The sequence below is a fragment of the Mustelus asterias genome, chromosome 13 (assembly GCF_964213995.1).
Source record: "Mustelus asterias chromosome 13, sMusAst1.hap1.1, whole genome shotgun sequence".
Lineage (NCBI taxonomy): Eukaryota > Metazoa > Chordata > Chondrichthyes > Carcharhiniformes > Triakidae > Mustelus > Mustelus asterias.
The window spans coordinates 28,678,362-28,696,185 of NC_135813.1; the positions used below are offsets into that span (position 1 = coordinate 28,678,362).

Below are 17,824 nucleotides of genomic sequence, written 5' to 3' on the forward strand. Positions count from 1 at the left end.
GAATTGTAGTGGGCGGGATACAGGCGATACAAGGTCCGTAGGACACGGATGATACAAGGTCCGTGGGACACGGATGATACAAGGTCCGTAGGACACGGATGATACAAGGTCCGTGGGACACGGATGATACAAGGTCCGTGGGACACGGATGATACAAGGTCCATGGGACACGGATGATACAAGGTCCGTTGACCCCAGGTGGGATTTTCTGGCTTTGGGGCGAGCGCACAGACTCAGAGATTACTGCCTTGTCGCAACTGCCATGCAACATGTCACATTACCAGTGAATACATGCATAAATAATCGAGATAAGCGTAATTTCCACAGAGCTGTATTCCTGCTTCCTTGTTACTTTGCCTGTTACTAACAAATCCCAATTATCAAATACCACTGATTTTTTAAAAGACTCACTGAACAGAAACAGCAGCTACAATACAACTTCTAAACTACCATGTGTCTTCTATAAAGAAGACAAAAAAAAATCCATGCTTTACTTTAGTACAGGTCATGTCAATGCTTTAACATTTTATTCAGTAACTTCAACCTATCCGTAATAAGACATTAGTTTCAAAAATAAACTCAATTTCTCCACTTTAGGAATTGGACGCTTCCTGCCAAAGTTTGTTCACCTATCACCGTTAAAACAAAACGGTTAAGTACTTTACATTAAATTATCGCCCTTCAATGTGGAATGTTATCTATTTTATCAAATAAATAAGAGCTAAAAAATATAAGCAAGGTACGCAAGTCATTGATGGTGAAGGTTCTGCAAATTGTTTCACAATTATTTGCAAGTTTTCGATCTATCAATGTTCTGTTAAGGCTGCGTTAAAGTTCTGATGAGACTTGCTTATCTCTTCGATGAGTTCTTCCACAGTTCCTAAGGCGTTGATTTTCCTCTACGGAATGCAACTCACCTTGTGCACCTTTTGTGGATTCATAGATTTGTGTGTACTTGGGAAAGTGTGCGGGAATGAAATTTGCCAGCGAGAATCAGAACTGCAACTGTTGATCATTTTAGGCAAGTCCATAGACGTCCTGTGAGGCTAAGCTATTCCAAAAGGTCTAGGCTGCCTGCCAGTCTCACACCGTGCTGCTGGGAGCATCATTCATAGCACTTCCAGTGGTTTTATTCATGACTCTGACATTAGTGAAAAGTGCAGAGCAACTATTACTGAATTGATTTATGTTCAAAAAAAAATTAATAACTGACACATTCGAAAGGGAACTGTATAAATATTTGAAGAGATAAATTTATGGGGCAATGAGTTAGGAGCAAGGGAATGGAATAAATTTAATACTTTTACCAGCCACTACAGACACAATGGCTGAACGGCATCCATCACTGCTGGAGCCTTCTATGATTCTGTGGCACACCTTAAAAGGATAAATCATCCAGTGGAAGTAAGAAGAAAACTCATGAATAAACCATTAATATGAAAAGATTTTGGGTGGGATATTCCGGCCACGTTCGCCCCAATGCTGGAAAATCCCACACAAGGCCAATGGACCTTTGCATGGTGCATGTTGTTAGGAACGGGTTCACTGCAACTTTCCACTTTAGACCTAATTTGTATGTTAACTGTTTAATAGCACTCACCGGGATATATCACGGTGTTACAGGTGGCAATGGATGTGAGGTATATATATGGAGTTGTAAAAGAGAATAAAGTAAGTTTGTGAAGAAGCTGGACTTGCATCATCTTTTATTACTGGACTGCAACTGAGAGGCTTAACACGTTCCCCGCCCGCTACGATTCCCTTTGTTTAATTCTATTGCTAAATTGTTAACTCGAGGCCTAAAGCAATATATTAACTTTATAGACTGGGATTTTTGAAATTCATACCCAGGATATGGGCGTCGATCGCTGAACCAGCATTTATTATCCATCCCTAGGACTGAGTGGCTTTCTAGACAATTTAACAGTCAACCATATTACTTGGTCTGGAGTCACATGTAGCCCAGACCAGGTGGGGGCAGCAAATTAAAGGACATTAGTGAACCAGATGGGTTTTTTTACAACAATAATTTAGTAGTCACCTGGATTTTTAATTACAGATTTTTTTGAATTCAAATTTGCAGATTCGAACTCAGATCCCCAGAACATCATGCTGGATCTCTGGATTATTAGCCCAGTGACGATACCACTACGCCACCACATCCCCCTTACTTGCCACGGGAAGGTGCGGAAGGGGATATTTGCATCTGCTTTGCCTTACCAAAGCTTAATTTTCACAAAAATAAAATCACGCTCAAGTAACTTTCCGTTTAAATAGACAACAATTAGGAGGCTGACTAGATTGGAAATAGCAAATCAATAATGGAAAATCGATCTTAGTCAATAATGGAATTTTCTCATTTTGACTGAATAGCAAGCAACATCCCTTGTCACTCTGTCCCTGTGGAAGTGGTGTATTTCCTCACCAAATAGTAAATCCAGTAGATGTGACAGGTTGGGTATTAAAGGAGAACCACTGTTATCTTGGAAACACTTACTTCGCCCATTGTTGGATCATCGGCTTTGTATGCATCTAGTTTATCTTGGACCAGCTGTGCAAGCATGGCATTTTCTTTATAATCACTGGAAATGCAAAGGCAGCATATTACGGAAAAAATACCAATACAATTTAGGAACAGGTTTTCAACAACTCTCATACTTTTCCTATGAAGAGTGACCCAGCCATAGAACATCAAAGTAGCAGCGCTGCAGTTGGGAATTACGCCGCAAACATTTTACTAACTAGCAAATCCTCTAATGACTGTGCCTCTCTTTTCGGTAACAACATTTTCTTCAAATGTTGACACAAATTAGATTTGATTTTACAGATTAGAACCCCCATTGCACAACAGGAACTGAAACCAAGAATGCAGCTGTGTGCATCAGCCCATATTGAAACAGACAAAACAGTACATTGGGCACACTGACCTCCCTGGCTGCATTTCTGTCTTGCACTCCCCTTGCCTGAAACTGTGCGCCAGGGACTTCAACTTGTACAAGATACCAGATGACACACCTTCAGGGTCCCTGAGTTAGTGTGATACTGTGAATGGTGTGACAGTGAGTTGGCAGCCCGTTTTAGATCTGTCCCCATTTATATTCCATTGACGTCAATCGGAATGAAAATGGGGAGAGATGTGACTATGTGCTGATGAGCCTGACAAACCGACAAGGTCTTGGTTGAATCTCAAATATACACTGAACCGCAGCAAAGTTATTGTGCATTGTGACAAATGGCTGTGGTGTCTTTGGCTGGGGGGGGGGGGCGGGGGGAGGCAGCTAGATCTAAGGAAAATCAATCTAAATCTGATTAAGAAGCACAGGGGCTGGAATGTTATAGCCTTTCACACTGACATGATTTTCCCATCATAAAATCCTTACAATGCAGAAGGAGGCCATTCGGCCCATCGAGTCTGCATCGACCACAATCCCACCCAGCCCCTATCCCCATCACCCCACGTATTTACCCTGCTAATCCTCCTGACACAAAGTGACAATTTAGCATGGCCAATCAACCTGACCCGCACATCTTTGGACTGTGGGAGGAAACCGGAGCACCCGGAGGAAACTCACACAGACACAGGGAGAATGTGCAAACTCCACACAGACAGTGACCCAAGCCGGGAATTGAACCCAGCTCCCTGGCGCTGTGAGGCAGCAGTGCTAACCACTGTGCCACTGCAGTGAATGGAGATTTGGCTGGGCAACAAATTCTCTGACTTCGCTACAGCGGGAGTGTGGCATGAACGGCCAGTAGGATCGCACCCAGTGTTTAAAAGGATCACTCTTAGCACAGTGTTCTGCCGAGATTTGTTTGGCCAATCTGAGAATATTATCGTTTTACAAGTAGCAGGAACTTTGAGTTACCTGCTGCATTGTCCTTTCAGTCTGATATTAAGTTCATAACTTGTTTGTAAAAACTATTAAAATTGTGGGTTTTTTTAAAGCTATTGATACTGTTGTTCCATTCCTTTCACTGTGATCTCCTGAGCAAAAATAATAGAAAATAAATGGAATCCAAAAATTCATGCCCGATGTTATCACTTTGTGTAAGTAGAATTTTTTTTCTACCTGTATTGAGCTGCACACCATGCCTTAGCTCCCAGAGCAGCTGATAAACATGAATTAGTTCCCTACCAATAGCATTCTGCAAGTGGCTAATTAAACAACACACGTGTGTGTGCATCTGTGTGCATGTAAATGTGTTTATGCATGAGTATGAGTGTGAAAGTGTGCATGTGTGTATGCATGTGTGTGCATGTTAATGTGTGTGTGGATATGTGTGTTTGAGTGCAAATGTGTGTGCATGAATGTGCATGTGTGTGTATGAGAATGTGTGTGTATGTGAATGTGTGTGCATGAATGTGCATGTGTGAATGTGCATGTGTACATGTATGTGTGAGTGTGCATGTGTGTGTGTAAGCGTGTGACTCTCTTTCGGTCTTTGCAACGAGTGAATTGGATTCACCTCTCCTTTAAATTTTCTACCCATGACAATCCTTCCTTATACGGTAAGGAATGCGGTAACTATTCACAACACAATTATGACTAAACTTCAGGGCACAGCATGCTGATTTTCAAACCAATTGTGCCACTGGTTATGCAGCCAGATATTTTGAATTGGTTGCATGCACGGGTGGTCTGCACTTTCAAAGTGATTAATACATCCTCATGACACGTAAAAGCCGAAAAAAAGAGAGACCACTAAGCCTGCTCCTTCCACAGTCTTGCATATCATGGGCTCTACCCTAACTAATGTCCTGATGAAACTGCCCGCATAAATATTCACTTCTCAGCCAAGCAAATCTCAAGGATATTTACATGTTCACCTGTCTCCTTTATGCACAGTAAGAGTTTTAACAACACCAGGTTAAAGTCCAGCAGGTTTATTTGGTAGCAAATGCCATTAGCTTTCGGAGCGCTGCTCCTTCGTCAGATGGAGTGGATATCTCCATATTAATTGATTAAGATATCCACTCCATCTATTAATATTGATTAAGATATCCACTCCATCTGACGAATTGCATAACCAGTGGCACAATTGGTTTGAAAATCAGCATGCTGTGCCCTGATGTACTGAAGTTTAGTCATAATTGTGTTGTGAATAGTTACCGCATTCCTTACCGTATAAGGAAGGATTGTCATGGGTGGACTTTAAACTGGTGTTGTTAAAACTCCTACTGTGTTTACCCCAGTCCAACGCCGGCATCTCCACATCCTTTATGCAACCAGGGCTTACTGCCCTCTGAATACAATATTCCATCACCCGCTCCCTCCCTTTCCAGCACCATGGGAAATGCTATGTCCAGGGAAGACAATACTGTTCAATTTAATGGGACCACTCCCACTGTGGGAAGCAGCAGTCTTTTCGGAGAGGAAGGGTGCATCATGAAAAATGTGCTCTCACCCCCTGTATCTGACAGCAGGATACTCTTTCAGTGTGGCACAGAGGGTTGCAATCTGCTCGGCTAATCGCTCCAAGAGAGGGTTTCGCATCTGCGTCTTGTGGGGACTGTAAAAGCTCTGGAATGCATCTGGTACATCCAGCGAGTAAACCTGAAACACAGAAAATAATCGTCAACTCCTTTTGCATAGCTTACAGATCAGGATACAGCAATGCCAGTTCATTCATGAAGAGAGGTCCAGTCTGGCCTACCTGACCATTACTAAAATACTGTGCGCCGGGTACTGTCCAAGTGTTCTGGCTATTAAAAAGCTGCACATTTGGGTGCCCCTGTGTGTTGTTGCGACATGATAATCTGCAGAACCCCAGTTCAAAATAAGCATGTGTAGTCCATTCTCTGAATGTACTGTTCATTCCATGCCCTCTCCAATCCACTTTATGTGTCAAATTCAGCCGACTGACTTGTTGCAAAGAGATGTTTTATGTTTTAGCTGGCCACTTCATTTCCTGTGTTGAGTTATAAACCTAAATAATTACAGGGCCAACTCATGCTACCGTAAGCCATTGTACAAAAAATGAAAAAGACTGCAGTGTGCAGAAAGCCATCTGTTCGTGGTCACGTGACAGGTTTCCCAGTCGAATTGCAGGAACCCACTGTTTGACAGATGGACCTTGCAATCCTTGGCGCCTGCCTCTCATTGGTCATCGGGGCTGTAATCGCTGATATTTGCTGCAACTAACCACCACTGAGGCGGTCGGCAGAGTAAGACAGCCTGGCAGTAAATTATACATGACAGGGATTGCGAAAACAACTCAGCCGAGTTAGGAGCATTAAGAGATTGAAACAAATCCACTAAATGCTGTCAGGCCAGTGCTGCAAGTCCACGACTCAAACGTTCCTGCCACTTCGAGGCACATTTTTTTCTACTAGATGATCTCCACAAAAAAGTGGATGTGAGCACAAGGTAGTGTGGGATCAGTGTAGAAAGAGCACAGTGGAGTCATTCATATTTACTGCTAAGCTAGGCCTCACATGCATTCAAAAACTGATGCATGGTCTTTAATGATTCTTCATAACACTTTATTCAGCACCTTTTGCGACTTTCAGCATTGTAGGTTAATAACACCACGGAGGCAAAAGTCCCGTCACCAAGTTACTTTATTTACACCATACATCTGTACACAGCTAGCTCTCCAGTTGCTCCCTGCGGCATGCAGGCTGGGAGTCTGACACACCTGCTTTAAATAGGGAGCATGAGGCTCCCTAATTTAACCATCAATTAGGACTGATCAGGTATTTCTTTTTGGTACCAACTTAATTAAATTAAATACAAAATCAAATTAACTGAGGGACAACTTAAAAGGGGGCAGCTCCCCAAAAGGAGGGAGAACCGCCTGAACCAAAAATCAAAGCAGAAAGGAAACTTAAAACATCAAATCAAAATGTGATTATTGGGGTCTATAATACACCCCAGCCCCTGCGGTGCCCAGCAGGCACGGAAAGGACTCATCAGGTAGTTCGTACTCTAGCAAGCCAACCTCATTAGCCTGGCTGAAGTCATCACAATATGTGAGGTACATTTCTTCTTTTGAGACCTGAAGTTAATGGGGTTGATATTCACTGCAGTGAATGGGATGATAAATGTCTTCAAAATGGCGTTGACGCCATTTGGGGAAGGGACCTATTGCCAGGTGTCCATTTCAGGTGAAATGGGGCTTTTTTAATTGGAGGTTCTATGATGTAAATGAGACCCTGTTTGCTGTCTGAGATCAGAACTTGTCGGTGCCTACACTGTACACACTCCAACCAGGTGACGGTGCCAAAAAGGACCACCAAAGGTTAGTGTTGAATTATTTTTGCAGGCCATGGAGGAGCAGGAAGGTATCTCTGAGGCTGGCAAAAATGATCAAATTTAAAAGAGACAGGAGTTTCTTCATCACCTGACTGTGCAACTGACCAGAACGTGCCACCACTGGACACCGACTGGACACCCAAAAGTCAAAATCAAAACCCAGAGATTGGAGAAGCTGGGATTGTTGTCCCTACAGCAGAAAAGACTCAGGAGAGACCCAATAGAGGTATTGAAAAATATGAAGGGGTTTGGATAGAGCAAGTAGGGAGAAGCTATTTTCTCTGCCAATTGGGTTGGTAACAAGAGGCCACAGACTTGAAGTAATTGGCGAAAAAAATAGAGGGGAAATGAGGAGAAAAAAATGAAGGGGGAATGAGGGGGAGTTTTTTCATACAGAGGGTTGTTAAGATCTGAAATGCACAACTGGAAGTGTGGTGGATTCAGAATCCATTGTAACTTTCAAAAGGCAATTTGACATTCTTTTTTAATTCATTCATGGGATGTGGGCGTCGCTGGCAGAGCCAGCATTTATTGCCCATCCCTGGGGACATTGTGAACCACATTGCTGCGGATCTGGAGTCACATGTAGGCCAGACCAGGTAAGGATGGCAGATTTCCTTCCCTAAAGGACATTAGTGAGCCAGATGGGTTTTTTATGACAAACGACAATGGTTTTGTGGTATCATCAGACTTTTAATTCCAGATTTTTATTGAATTCAAATTTCACCATCTGCCATTGTGGGATTCGAAGTCAGATTCCCAGAGCATTACCCTGGGTCTCTGGCTGGCTAGTGCAGTTATTACTAGACCAGATGACAATACTACGATGCCTCTCCCTCCCATATTCCAGGACACATCAAAGTTGCTAGTTTACAGAGGGTAAGGCTTAAGGGTGGGACTAAATTGGATAGTTCTGTCAAAGAGCTGGTACAGGCACCGTGACTCAAATAGCCTGCCTCTGTGCTATAAGATTCTACAAGTCTGTGGTTCTATACCCACAATGAGTAAAAATAAGGAGATTTCAAATATCCAAAGGATGGCAGGAGCGAACAAATCAAAGCAATGTGAAGGGAAGGTTCTGGTGCTTCATACAAATCCCCCAAATTTTGTGCATTGGGAGCAGAGGAAGATAACAGCTAGAAAGTGGAAAGCCTACTTGTATTATCACTAGACTATTAATCCAGCAACTAAGCTAATGTTCTGGGGACCCGGGTCCGAATCCTGCCACGTCAGGTGGTGGAATTTCAATTCAATATGAATCTGGAATTAAAAGTCTGATTATGACCATGAAACCCATTGACGATTGTCGTAAAAACCCATCTAGTTCGCTAATGTCCTTTAGGGAAGGAAATCTGCCGTCCTTACCTGGTCTGGCCCACATGTGGTTGACTCTCAACTGCCGTCTGAACAAGGGCAACTAGGGATGGGCAATAAATGCTGGCCAACCAGCGATGCCCATGTGTGGTGAACCATCGTTGATTCCCACTGGATAGTGCTGAGCCAGGGGCTGGCCAGGACTACAAGGATGTACATATGTTACTGTTGGATTGTGCTATTGTTGCTGTTGGGTTAGGGTGGGGTTGTTACACCTTTGTATGATAGTGTTGTGGCACATCCCAGTCGGGCTCCGCCTCCTGGGAGAGGTATAAGAGTCCCTGCTCTGGTCGGGACCCCTTCAGTCTGGGATAGTGTACATAAGTTCTGATAGCTTCATTAATAGTAAATAAAAGCCTTCATTTACTGAGCTTCGAGCCTCGTGGCTAAATAGATGTGCATCACCATGTCACACGAATTAATAAAAAAAGACTTATGAGGTGAGCCACAAAAAACTCCACTTTAGTTTTTTAAGTTGCATTTATAACAGCCCTAATTTGTACTTTGGGATCCAGCCTTTGGCACTCGCTGGAAAGAACCTTGCAAGACAGTATTTGATCCCTTTGATCAGGTGAGTACCTTCACGTCGATAAATGCCTGGCAGTGACGTGACACCAAACAAACATCAGCCACTCTCTCCTTTTCCTGCCCTCCTCCGTCACATATCCTACTCTTGCTCGAACACAGAAATTCAAATCATTCCAAATATAAGGTAATGAACAAAAATTCTCACATTTAAAACAGACAGCAGTGCTACAACACTGGAAAACTTCTCCAGCCCACCTTTACCTCCCTTAGTTACTGCTGAATAAAATGTCTTACCTGTGATTCATATGGAAGAAAGGCAATGTTGATCTCAGTAAGGGTTTTGATAACCTTTGATGTACGAGATTTTACCAGCTCATTAAACAATGGATCTGCACAAGCTGTGAATTATAAAGGCAACAGTTTTTACTTTTCTCTTTTAAAAGTGAGGTCAATGGCAAAAACAGTTCAACAGAGTAAATACAAGCAGAAGACAAGTGACCCTCGGGGTGTTTGCACTCAAACTCTTATTTCCCCTATCTCCACTTTTGAAAATTTCCCCTGTATTTCTCACAATGGCTCAGGTGGAATTCTCTCATTTTGAGGCCACGTGCAGTGGCAGGGGCTCCGGCAGCACTTTTCCTGCTTGCAGGAATGGCAGGAATCCGTGCCAGATTTTGGGCTTGGGACCTCATTAATTGTGCCCAGGTGAGTTCCCCTCTGAACCATCTGGCGTGTCAGCAGCTGGTTCATCTGCCTTCCATCACCTGGCAGGTTCAGAAATCCCCAGCACTATGTTTATACACCAAATCAGCACACTCATATCGCTCTCTCCAGCCCACCTGTCTTCACCATACAGTGCAGGATGTCAGCAACCCAGAGGGAAAAAGCTAGGAGCCTCAAGAAAGAGTCTGGTCCTCAATTCAACCACCTTCCCCTGAACCCATTACCGGGTGAGGTGCCCATGTCCAACTTGGGCCTCCACCCCCACTACTGGAGTCTTCATGCATCCCCTTCCAGTAAATGATGTGGGCCCTGATTTTAACCAGAACCCAGGCTCGCAGAACGGCATTCTCCATTGGTCTTGAGGGCAATCTTACGGGTGAGCGTGCCCGTAAAATTCCTGCCATGGAATTCATTTGACCCCCTTGTTTGTGAATTTTCCATGCAGCCTTGTCAGGGTCCGGCTTCCTTCCCCTCAGTCTTTCCTCTGCCTTTCATTGCTTGTCTTCTTCATCCACCTTTTTGCCCCTCTGCCTGCTGTCGTGAGCCGTTCCCCTTTCCCCTCCCTTGCACATCCCTCCTTCCAACATCCCCCCACCCCCCTACCCCCCACACTTCCCTTCGTCAGACCACTCAGCGGGCAGCTGTTTTAAAGAGCATTCATGAGCAAATGGCGTCGACACCACCAGCCAGTGGGAAGCGAGAGCCACCACTAATCCTCCACTGGGAGAACTGCAATGAGATTTTCTGCCGGTGGGTTTCCGGGTTTTTGGCTCCCGCTAGACCCTCCGCTCTCGCCCGCCATCAAACCTGCAGCGGGCTGGACAGGAGAAATCTACCTGGGGACTCCAACAAAAAAAGGAATGCAATATGTTCTATCATATACAACTTGTCCCTTCAAAAAATATAAATCAATTGGCTGCACTAATGTGAGGTATAACATTTTGAAATAATCGCTTGCTTGGTCCACCTTCTGAAAATTCAAATTGCTCACTAATGATCAAGTCATTAACTGTTAAATAATTACTTCATTCTACAATCTGTGAATCATGACCATTATTCTCCAACAATATTACAACAGCGGTCTATCAATCAGTGGGGTTTTAGGACCAGTTGTATCCAAGCATTAAGGCTGAGTCAATCTCCCATGACATTGCAGCAGGAAACTATTCTGAGTGCAGGTACTCAGCGATAGGGTTGAGGTACCCAGCATTTTCAAATACAAAGTACCAGTCACTCTTAAGATGCCAGATCTTGCAGCTAACTTCAACGTTGGAATGGCCACCCTCAAAGCTCCTAATAGGAACAATCTTGCACAAGTGTCTGCGTGGGTTTCCTCCGGGTGCTCCGGTTTCCTCCCACAGTCCAAAGATGTGCAGGTTAGGTGCATCATTGGCCATGCTAAATTGCCCCTTAGTGTCCTGGGATGTGTAGGTTAGAGGGATTAGCGGGGTAAATATGTGGGGTTACGGGGATAGGGCCTGGGTAGGATTGTTGTCGGTGCAGACTCGATGGGCCGAATGGCCCCTTTCTGCACTGTAGAAATTATATGATTCTAAGTGGGACACATGTTTCTTTGATCATCTGTATACTTACAGTCCGTGAAGAAGACGTGAGCTGCTCTGTACTTCGAGGATGGAGCATCCTTAAAGTCATTGATGAGTGCACGGACGGACTAGAAAGATAAAATCTCAATGAAATAGCATTCGCTTTCAACAGAATTCACTACATTTCAACAAAAAACCCTTTGATTTAAATGGCTCTTGCACTATCTTTGCTGATCATTCTGATAAGCAGATTATTACACGTGTCGAGTGAGGAAAAGTTCTGTTAGAGATACAACTGTGTTGCTATTGACTCCTGGCCAACGAGTGAAGTGGTTTTCACGCAGCGCTGCATTGCTTTCGGCCTGTTGATAGATTTTGTTTTTCCTCAACAGCCATCATTTTGATCGATTGAACAGAGACAACCTGAAGTGGATGGCAGAAGGTGAGTCAACAACTGGGCATCACGATGGCACGGTGGCACAGTGGCTAGCACTGCTGTCTCACAGTGCCAGGGACCCGGGTTCAATTCCAGCCTCGGGCCACTATCTGTGTGGAGTCTGCATGTTCTCCCCGTGTCTGCGTGGGTTTCCTCCGGGTGCTCCGGTTTCCTCCAAAGATGTGCTGGTTAGGTTGATTGGCCATGCTAAATTGCCCCTTAGTGTCAGGGGACTAGCTAGGGTAAATATGTGGGGTTATGGGGATAGGGCTTGGGTGGGATTGTTGTCAGTGCATATTCAATGGGCTGAATGGTCTCCTTTTGCACTGTAGGGATTCTATGGGCCCGATTTTACCATTGCGCCGTGCCTGTTTTCGGGCGTGAAAACTTGGTAAAGTCGGGCGTGAGGCTATTAACGTGATCCGCGCCCGCGTCCGCGCAGATGCCCACTTTACCAAGGCCCAAAAATGGCCGTGATCTGAATCGCGCCCGAAACGGGAGCAACGGCGATTTAAATGCATTTGCATGCATTTAAATTGAATTAATGAACTGCCCGCCCAACTTTATCAGCATTTCCCCCTATACCATCGCGTTCGCGTGTCCAAATTCAGCGCGAAACAGACATGCTCGGCAAAGGTCTGTTTCAGGCGCTCCAGCTGCTGAAGAGGCAAGTTCAGAGCTTTCAACGGCTCTCTGACTCAGATTGGTGGTGGAGGGGGGAGGGAGACGGGTCAGATGTATCTCTGGTGAGGGAGAGGGCAGAGGGAGGCCAGATTGCTGTCTAGTGAGGGGGAGGGTGGGGAGGGGGGGGGGCAGGGGGAGGGAGGCCCGATCATTCTCTGGTAGGGGGGGCACGGGGGGTCCGCTGCCACTCTGCGGGCAATCTGTGGGGGGGAAAGGGGGGCAGAGGGTCGCGATCGGTCTGGGTAGAGGGGGTAGGTGGATAAGGGGGACAGTTATGTTGTCGGGGTGGGGGCGATGTCTGTGGGGGCAATTGCTCCCGGGCCGCTTTATCCGTTTTTTTGCGGCCCGGGAGCGATGTGACAGCGGCGCGTTTTTCAATTTTTTTTCTCACTGCGCATGTGCAGTTCAAAGCTCCGATCAGAGCAGCAGCGTTTCGGGCGTGATAAGCCCCACCCACAACGCGATTCAGACTCGCGATTTTCTTTTCAGGCTAATTGCATATGGAGGCGCCTGAGAACAGGTTTACAAGTCGGATCTGAATTGCGCCCAGATTCAGCACCTAGAATCAAAATGGTAAAATGGGGCCCTATGACTCTAAATAAAGATCAATTCTGACACATTTCTCATGCCAAGTGTAAGCATTGAACCAGTGGGCATCAGGGTTTCCAATGAATAATGTTAATGTCCACTTGGGTCTGACAAATTGAATTCCCAATGTTACAGGAGATTTTGATACTTCTCATTCCCCAGAACATTTGCAAGTCCCATTTATCCACGTTTTCTAATGTTTCCAAATTACTGTTACAATGAAAGGAAATTCTGTGATCTACTTCACCCTCTGTAACATCACTCGTTTCCACCCCTACTTCAGTCCATCTACTCAGGAGGCCATTACCTTTCCCCTCATCACTTCAAGCCTCAATGACTCCACAAGCTCCCATTGTCCATCCTCCATAACCTTCAGCTCATTCAAAACTCCACTCTTATCCTATGCCATGTCCCACTTAACTATACAGCATATCTTTGCCAGGACTATATTAACTCCCAGTCAGCCAGACTAAAAATTATAAATTTGATATTTAAACTCCTTCTGGGTCCCTCTCTCTTTCTGTAACCTCCTCCTGTATTACATTCTCTCCAGTCTCTCTATTTCTCTTACTCCAGACTCTTGTGCCTCCCCTTTCTTTTGCTATACCATAGTTGGCCGTTCCTTCCTTGGCAGAGCAGGCTTGAAGGGCTGAATTTGCCCACTTTTGCTCCTGATTCCTATGTTCCTTTGTTCAGCTGCCACAGTTCCCTTCCTCAATCCTTAGTATGTCCATCTCAAACACCCTCTGTCAAGCTCACCTCCCTGGCCAAGCTTCTAATGTCTCATTCTTTGGCTCAACATCCTTTCTACCTTATGCTTCTGTGAAGTATGGTTGGATATTTTCCTATGTTACTGCTAACTGCCTCTGTTGCCCCTTACTTCACAGATCTCATTGATACAGGCAATTCCACTTTCAATTTATTTCATAAGTTTAGCAAGGTTTACATAACCAATGTAATGTGGCCTAACACCAAAGTTCTTTTTTTTAATTCATGGGACTTGGGCATCGCTGGCTGGCCAGCATTTATTGCCCATTCCTAGTTGCCCTTGAGAAAGTGGTGGTGAGCTGCCTTCTTGAATCGCTGCAGTCCACGTGCTGTGAGTTGACCCACAATGCCATTAGGGAGGGATTCTAGGATTTTGATCCAGTGGCTGCTAAGGAATGGCAATATATTTCCAAGTCAGGATGGTGAGTGGCTTGGAGGGGAACTTGCAGGTGGTGGTGTTCCCATGTATCTGCTGCCCTTGTCCTTCTAGATGGAAGTGGTCGTGAGTTTGGAAGGTGCTGTCTAAGGATCTTTGGTGAATTGCTGCAGTGCATCTTGTAGATAGTACACACTGCTGCTACTGAGCATTGGTGGTGGAGGGACTGAATGTTGATAGATGCGGTGCCAATCAAATGGGCTGCTTTATCCTGGATGGTGTCAAGCTTCTTGAGTGTTGTTGGAGCTGCACCCTGCCATGCAAGTAGGGAGTATTCCATCACACTCCTGACTTGTGCTTGCAGATGGTAGATAGGCTTTGGGGAGTCAGGAGGTGAGTTACTCGTGGCCGTTCTATCAGTACAAGTACTCAGTATATGTCATCCAATCTTATATCTCCAAAAGCTTCTCTGGGTTTGACCATGAATGCTTTGTAATCATTCAGAAACTAGTATTTCCATTGCCTCGGGCACATTTTATGCGACAGTTCAGTAGTTGGGCAAGAGACCTCACTGCTCGGTGTGAGCACTGACCTTGGCTGGCAACTGGCACTGAGCCAAAGTCATTTGCCCTTTCACATGTCAAAGTAAATGCTACAAATTTCAAAAATCATGCTAGTATGTCCTTTCTTTTTTAATCTTTGAGATCAATTAAAGCGCTGACTTACTTCTTCAGAGGGCGTGATGAGGTACACTGCTTCCAAACTGGGGAGTGGCTCTCTCCTTTTATTTATGTCCTCCACAACTTCACGTAATGGAACAAAGAGAGGTTCAAGTGAACAAAGGTTACAACACACAGAAAAAGCAGTTGGCTAAACATCAGATCCCCATCCCATTGCTCACAACCACCCCACCACACTAACCCCCTCCCCACCACCAATCCAAGTAAGAATTGGGCATGGACAGAAGTTAACTTGGGGTTTACTTAATTGTCAATCAAAATATGCCATTCCTATGGGTGGCAGGGTGGCACAGTGGTTAACACTGTTGCCTCACAGCGCCAGAGACCTGGGTTCGATTCCCGGCTTGCATGACTGTCTGTGTGGAGTTTGCACATTCTCTCCCCGTGTCTGCATGGGTTTCCTCCGGGTGCTCTGGTTTCCTCCAAAAGTCCAAGGATGTGTGGATTAGGTGCATTGGCCGTGCTAAATTGCCCCTTAGTGTCCCGGGATGCCTAGGTTAGAGGAATTAGCAGGATAAACATGTGGGGTTACGGGGATTGGGGCTGGGTGGAATTGTTTTCGGTGCAGGCTCGATGGGCCGAATGGCCTCCTTCTGCACTTTTTTCCCTCCTACCTCAGACTGGACTGCACTCCTATAAAATAAACTCTTTTGTCAGTTATGGTGCACTGGAGTATTGAATCCAATTCCGGGCACCATACGTCCAGATGGATCTAAGGCACTAGAAACGGTGCAGAAAAGATTCACAAGTATGGTTCCTGGGATGAGGAAGTTGCACTACGTAAATAGATTGGAGAAACTGGGACCATTCTCCTTGGAATAGGGTAGATTGAGGGAAAATCTGATAGAGATATTCAAAATCATGGGCCTAGTAAGTAGAGCGAGGCTGATCCTCTTGGTGGAAGATTGAGAACCAAACATTTAAGAAGCAATGGCGACACGAGGAAAACCTTTGCTTTTACACAGCAGGTGGTTAGAATCTGGAATGCATGGCCTGAGAATGCACTAGAAGCAGGTTCAATCAAGCCTTTCAAAGCGGGGTGGCATCATTATTTGAAAAGGAAACATTTGCAGGGTTATGAGGGGGTGGAGGCAGGGGAAAGAGCAGAGTGGCACGAGGTGAATTGTCTTTGCAGAGAGCCAGCGCAGACACGATAGGTTGAATTATCTCCTTCTGGGCAGTAACCATTCTGTGATCCTGTGACTGCATCAGAAACATTTAATCAGTTGCAGCTTTTGAAAGATTGGTTTGGTTGAACTTTGGAATTGCAATTATTTGCTTGCCAAAAAGGTTGCCCAGGTTTTGGGGTCGGGATGACGGTAAAACTGACAGCAACCTGTGGAGTCTGCACCTGCGTAGTTAAACATGGAAATCCAGACATTGTCATAAGTGACTTTCTGCTTCTTCATCGGTTGCCCTGTTGAGGTCCTTGCAGACTGTAATCAATTCGATTGGCTGACATGCTTTCCAATCATTTAGCTTTCACTCACAATAGCAGTTGTGGTGAAGCAGACATGTAACGTTAATTTACCGGAATAATACCTGAACTACAAGGGTTAAATTACAAGGAACGATGCCACAAGCTTTCCTGGAATTCTCTTGAACTTAGAAGGTTAAGGGATGACTTAATCCAAATTTTCCAGATATTAAGTGGAATAGATAGGGGAAATTATTTCCACCAGTTAGGGAGTCTAGGATGAGGATGTTGTAGCCTACGAACTAGAGCCAGACCTTTCAGGAGTAAAATTAGGAAGCTCTTCTGCAGTGCACACAACTGGTGGAAGAAGTTGGGAACCCTCTTTCACAAGTGGCTAATGATGTTGGATCAACAACTCATTTTAATTCTGAGGTGAATAAAGTTTTGGTAACAAATCATACGGAGGAATCTGAAACAAAGGCTGCTATATGGGGGTCAGGTCTCAGGTCAGCCATGATTGGCAAAATGGAGCCAAGGAGTTAAATGGCCCCTTTCTGTTCCTTTGTACTTACAAAGAACATGCCTTGCACAACCTCAGGATGTCCCAAAGGCCTTTCCAGTCAGTGAAGTCCTTATGAAGTGACATAATGTAAGAAATGAGGTTCCCAATTTGCACAGAGCAAGGTCTCCTAAACAGCTAAGTGATAATGATGAGACAATATGAGTGGGTGATGCTGCTGGAGGGTGAAATATTGCTGAAACCAGGGGAAAGAACTCCCCTGCTGCCCGTCAAAACAGCATCATTGCATCTATTATATCCAGCTACAAGGGAAGCTGGGGCCCAGGTTTAATGTCTGATCCAGAAGAAAACACCTCCAACAATGTAGCACCCCACAGGTACTTCACAAGAGTATCAGTCTAGATATTGGCCGGAGCTCTATCACCTCGCCTGTCACGGAATCGGCGCGGGCAACGGTCCGACAACGAAATCTCCGTTGATCTCAGGTGGGAATTTCCGGTCTCGCTCGAGCAAGGCCGTAAAAATCCCACCCATTGTGTCCAGGTTTTTTCATGGGTCTTGGATGTGCAGCCTCCTAAATTAGAGTAGAACATGCTATGGCTAAGTCACAGCTAATGCCTGAGGATCCCTGGCTTGTCCTGGAACGAACTGAAGCTTAAAATTACTAATTGTTGCTTCCTTATTTCTCTGTGTGTTGCTGAGTTGGGTGAAGCTTTTAAATAAAGCTGTACTCTCAACCTCGCAGGGCAGTTGCTAACTCTTAGGCAGGGTGGCACACATCTGGTACAGGAATTTTCCAAACCATTCTTAAGGAAACACAAAATGTGGAAGCTCAGGTTTGCTCAGAAGTTGCAATTATCAAACCATCTT

The 17,824-nt window shown here is 45.0% G+C and overlaps 1 protein-coding gene across 4 annotated transcripts in view; it reads right to left on the reverse strand.

The window, feature by feature from the left end:
- Positions 1-17,824, reverse strand: part of stxbp1a (syntaxin binding protein 1a) — a 116,529-nt gene that overhangs the window by 26,195 nt on the left and 72,510 nt on the right. For all 4 annotated transcript variants that reach the window (XR_013499351.1, XM_078226615.1, XM_078226614.1 and 1 more), the window contains exons 4-8: positions 15,004-15,080; positions 11,475-11,553; positions 9,453-9,556; positions 5,407-5,555; positions 2,498-2,582 (exon numbers count right to left, since the gene is read on the reverse strand). Coding sequence is in view for 3 of the 4 variants with exons in the window: in XM_078226615.1 (XP_078082741.1) it covers positions 2,498-2,582; positions 5,407-5,555; positions 9,453-9,556; positions 11,475-11,553; positions 15,004-15,080 (494 nt within the window). In the remaining variant the exon portion in view is untranslated. The remainder of the gene's footprint in view (positions 1-2,497; positions 2,583-5,406; positions 5,556-9,452; positions 9,557-11,474; positions 11,554-15,003; positions 15,081-17,824) is intronic.